The sequence below is a fragment of the Phaseolus vulgaris genome, chromosome 1 (assembly GCF_000499845.2).
Source record: "Phaseolus vulgaris cultivar G19833 chromosome 1, P. vulgaris v2.0, whole genome shotgun sequence".
Classification (NCBI taxonomy): domain Eukaryota; kingdom Viridiplantae; phylum Streptophyta; class Magnoliopsida; order Fabales; family Fabaceae; genus Phaseolus; species Phaseolus vulgaris.
Genome location: NC_023759.2, coordinates 27944363 through 27949332, shown reverse-complemented (window position 1 = coordinate 27949332; position 4970 = coordinate 27944363). Strand labels below are relative to the sequence as shown.

The 4970-nt window shown below is 51.2% G+C and overlaps 1 protein-coding gene across 1 annotated transcript; it reads right to left on the bottom strand.

Annotated features, from left to right (window-relative positions):
* Nucleotides 1–2137: 2137 nt before the first annotated feature.
* Nucleotides 2138–2896, bottom strand: LOC137815817 (uncharacterized). The gene has a single exon (XM_068618930.1). The coding sequence runs from the start codon at nucleotides 2894–2896 to the stop codon at nucleotides 2138–2140; it is 759 nt and encodes a 252-aa protein (XP_068475031.1).
* Between the last annotated feature and the right edge of the window lie 2074 nt (nucleotides 2897–4970).

The following is a 4970-nucleotide window of genomic DNA, read 5'->3' as shown; positions in this document are numbered from 1 at the left end:
AAGACCGGTGGGCTTGCCAGGTACTCCTTCAACTTGATGAAGGCCTCCTCGCACTCCTGTGTCCAAAGGAATTTGCTGTTGCGCTTAAGACATTGGAAGTACGGATGACCTTTCTCCCCTCCAGCGGACATAAACCGGGATATTGCTGCCAACCGACCGGTGAGTTGTTGCACCTCCTTCACCGTCGTTGGACTCCTCATCGCCACGATTGCTGCGCACTTCTCTGGGTTAGCTTCGATTCCACGCTCTGTCAGGAGGAAACCCAAGAACTTCCCAGCCTCCACGCCAAAAATACATTTCTCAGGGTTGAGCTTCAACCTGTACTTGGCGATGGTGGTCAATAATTCCTCCAGATCGGCCACATCATGCTCCTTCTCTCGGGTTGTGACCACCATGTCATCTACATATGCATGCACGTTCCTTCCAAGCATGGGCGAGAGCACCCTATCCATAAGTCGCTGGTAGGTAGCCCCCGCATTCTTCAGCCCGAACGGCATTACCTTGTAGCAGTAGCAAGACCGTTCAGTCATGAATGTTGTCTTGCATTCATCCCTGGGGTGCATTCTGATCTGGTTGTATCCTGAGAATGCATCCAAGAAGCTGAGTAGCTTCCCCCCTTATGCGCTATCCACTAGAGCATCTATACTGGGTAGAGGGTAGGAATCTTTGGGGCATGCCTTGTTGAGATCAGTGAAGTCCACGCACATCCTCCACTTGTCGTTTAGCTTCTGAACCAGTACCACGTTCGCTAGCCACTCAGGGTACTGGATCTCCCTGATGTGCCTTGCGGCAAGGAGCTTTTGCGCTTCGTCGTTGATCACTTTCCTCTTCTCTTCGTTGAATTTACTTCGCCTCTGACGCACAGGTCGGACTTTAGGATCCATCGACAGGCGATGGCAAAGGAAGTCAGAGTCGATCCCTGGCATGTCAGATGCTGACCATGCAAACGCGCCCATGTGCTTCTCGATCACCCCGGCGATCAGCCCTCGTTCTTCTTCGCTGAGCGATCCTCCCAACTTGAACTTTTTCCCCCTTATATCTACTTCTACCCATCCCTCAGCTGGGTGGGTCTTCTCTCGCTGGCGATGACCGCCCTCGCGATCCCTGACTCGCGAGGAGTGATCATGCCTTCCTCTTCTGCTTCCACCTGAGCTACCTGGGAGCCCCCCAGCGTAGCAGCCTCCATCTCCTGATCGCCACGCGTTCCCCTAACCACCGATCGCTCTTCGAGCATACCTGGTGGTGGTGTTGAGGTGACATGGCATATGCTCCTTTTTTGCCTGAGGCTATTCACATAACAGCGCCTAGCCTCAGCCTGATCTGACTTGATGGTTATTACGGACCCCTCCATCGACGGCAGCTTCAGCTTCATGTGCCTCGTCGATGGCACTGCACCCAACCTATCGAGTGTTGGCCTTCCCAGCAAGATGTTATACGCAAGACCACCAAGTACCTTATCTTTTCGGTGCGGGCTGTTGTTCCATCAGTGAATGTCGTCCTCAGCTCAATGTACCCCCGCACCTCTACCTGATCCCCTCAAAGCCGTAAAGACATCCGGTATATGGCCTTAGTTGATCGGGGGACAGCTGCAACTTGTTGAACGTCGGCCAGAACATGATGTCTGCCGAGCTCCCTTGGTCTACGAGCACTCTGTGCACTCGCCTTCCTGCTGTGATGAGGGAGATGACCACATGATTGTTGTCGTGCGGTACAACGTCCCGTAGATCAGCTTTCTTGAAAGTGATATCTACCTCGGGGAAATGGCCCTCGTCCACTGAGTCCACGGCCATAACCGATCGAGCATACCTTATTCTTTGTGATGCGGTGCATCCCCCACCGGAGAAGCCCCCCGCAATCGTCTGCACCTCCCCGTGCACAGGGATTTCATGCTGCTGTTCTCCTGCCTGGGCCCCTGATGCGCGATCACCCTGCGCCTCCCGTAAGTAATCTGCCAAGAACCCAGACTTTACCAACTTCGCCAGCTGGTGTCCCAACGTCAAGCAGGAGTGGAGTGTGTGACCAAAGGCTTGGTGAAACTCACACCACTCGTTCTTTTTCCTCCCAAGTACTTTGTCTGTCTTCTCTGGTACTCGGAGTCTCGCGGCTATGGCAGGAAGGGCGATCAGATCCGCCAACCCTACCATGAAATCGTATCTTGGGGTGCATTACTCTCCCTTGCACGCCCTCTGCCCTGGTCCTTCCTGGGTGCATAAGGACGAGGTTTTCGCTGCACCTTCTTTCCCTCCTTTGCCTCATGCACCCTCGTGTGCTGCTGTTGCTTCCCCTGTCCTCCACGCGGCTTCAGTGGTGCAGCACTTCCTCTTTTCTCAGAAACCTCTGTCTCTACCACTATGTGCGCCACCGCACGTCGCCAGATCTCGGCAAAGGTGCTGGGATGGCTTCTGATGAGCGACTCACTGAAGGGACCAGGCAGCACTCCCTTCTTAAACGCATGCACCAGCATATCCTCGTCCTTGCTGGGCAACCTAACCACTTGTGCTCCGAAGCAGTTGAGGTAGTCTTTCAGCGACTCACCTTGATATTGGCGTACATTGAACAGATCGTACGACACCACTGAAGGTGCTCTGTTAACGATGTACTGTTCAGTGAAAAGCTTCGAAAACTGATGGAAGGACGTGATATGACCCTCTGGTAGACTCACGAACCATTCCATGGCGATTCCACTTAGTGTACTCATGAACATCTTGCAATACACGACATCTGAGCCCCTAGACAGCATCATTTGAGTGTGGAACACCGTCAGATGCGCTTCTGGATCTTCTACCCCTGTGAACGACGCCTGCACTCTCACTAGGTTGGGAGGTACCACGGTTTGCATGATTTCAGGGGAGAATGGCATAGGGAACGCTCTCGGATGCGATGGTGGCATCGACATCCCTTCTCCAACTGCGCGTTCCTTCTACGTCTATAACGTCCTTCTCAGCTCCTCATTAACGCGATTTAGCTCGTCGTTCCTACTCTGCGATGCAGCCAACTCCGCCTGCATCTTCTCTTGTTCAGCTCTCGACGCTGCGACATTGTCCTGCAGCGCACGCATCATCTCCAGGACCTGCGCCATTGTCACAGCTCCTTCCTCAGCAGATGGCGCAGGTGATGTTTGTCTTGTTCTCCTCATTTTCTCAGCAAAAACTCAGCAAAGACTTTGAGAAACTCCAGAAACTTTGGTGTGGCTGGGACCACGATTCACACGTGCCTTACGGTGGGCGCCAAATGATCCTGTCGCCAACTCTAACGTGGAGGAATTGCTTTGTCGCTTCCTTACCCCGCCTATGCAACTGTGCTATCTACAAGAATGCTCTTAGAACCTTCTCCGGGAACTTCAAACGCAACCTGCAAAACACACAGGCAGCGCCTCTAGCGGCTGTTTGCACTCCGACGCTCAAGTTAGGTCACAGAATCACCAACAAAATAATGTGTCCCTGAATCTCTCTCTGATTCTCTTTTTATTCTCTCTCTGTGTCTGTGCCTAACAGAATTCTGTTACGCTATTCTCTGCGTGTGTCAGAATTCTGTTATGCTTTTGTGCGAAACGTACCACAATCAGTAAAGACGTGGGTGTCTGTGTTTTCTGTGTGTACCTTTCACGACGCGGAGTGCACCTTTATCTTAGCCGCGCCCCTCTCAGATGGTGACACGTGGAGGCATGCAACTCACATCTAACCGTACACGTGCCACTACCTGAAGGGCTCTAGCGCATCTCTTTGTGCGCCTAAGTTATTCCCTTGCGGAGTAACTTAGCGCGTTTCTTCCATCTGGGTGAATCGCACACTCCTAGGAGAACGCCAGGTGTGGCTGGACTAGGCACACTCACCAAGCATTGCTCTCTGCATACACGATTTCCCCTTCACGATGTCATGCACGTAATGGGTTGAGAGAGTCACCAATCACTGACTGGTTTACTAACTCCCTCAGGCCACTCTCGTGCACGATTCTACCGGCGAGGAGCTCCTCTTTCTCTGAGGTATGATCATGCGAGGTCTATGCGTAACGCTCTCGCTGGGAATCTCAGTCCCAGTTTAACTGCGTGTAACACGAAACCCCGATGACCATGCACCCGATGACTGATCGGTGTTCTATTGCTTCTCGCGTTCTCCCCCCGGGTGTTTATCTTTGAACTGATCTGTCGGTGGGCACTCGGTTACTGACCACCGATCACCGTTCTGGGTGATCTCCTCCCTGATTTCTCTGCCACCTGATCCACGTGTCACCCTGCGGGTGGTCCACGTGGTTATCTTCTGCTAACATCATCGACTACCGATGACCGACCGGATCAAAAGACAAAGGGGCAAACCAAAACGGTGGCGAGCGGCGACTTGAGAGTCGCTACGGACCTGTTCAAAGGCTCGAACAACAACGGTGGTGAGCTGCGATCAAGGGTGCCCATGTCCAGATTGTCTCTGAGCCAAGGGTCAGTGCACATGAGTCGTAATGTACCTGTTAGAGGAGTTGTCCTGACGGCTTTGACTTTTCACCGACTGGCTTTGTCGTCCAACATTTCTATGACCCTGCATGGTGTAAAAGTTTGATGTTGTACTGCCCTTTACCGTCGAGCTACGGTACGACATAATAATTTGTCATTCTCGACACACGAGTTCTGAAAAATTTGTCAAAGTTGATCTTTTTTGCGTGTTGTAGATCGTGAACTAGTACACCAGGTAAGTTCCCAGGAAAGAGAGGTGGGTCACCAACGGACATGCTTAAATACCAAGTCTTTCCTCGCCAGAACTTTCCTAGACATGTACTTTTTCACTACTATGCTCTATGACCAGCAACAAGAATCATGATCATGATAACGATATCACAACAAATTTAAATGATAATTAATTGTTCACGTCATCTTCAGAATAACATGATAAAAATAATAATAATTTATCTTTGGGAATAACATTACAACAGATAAAATATTTATTTATCTTTTATCTCCAGAATAATATCACAATATCTTCATA

Bases quoted from the DNA above. Each gene is read 5' to 3' on its own strand.
- LOC137815817 (XM_068618930.1), bottom strand. From the start codon at position 2,896: ATGTCGATGCCACCATCGCATCCGAGAGCGTTCCCTATGCCATTCTCC.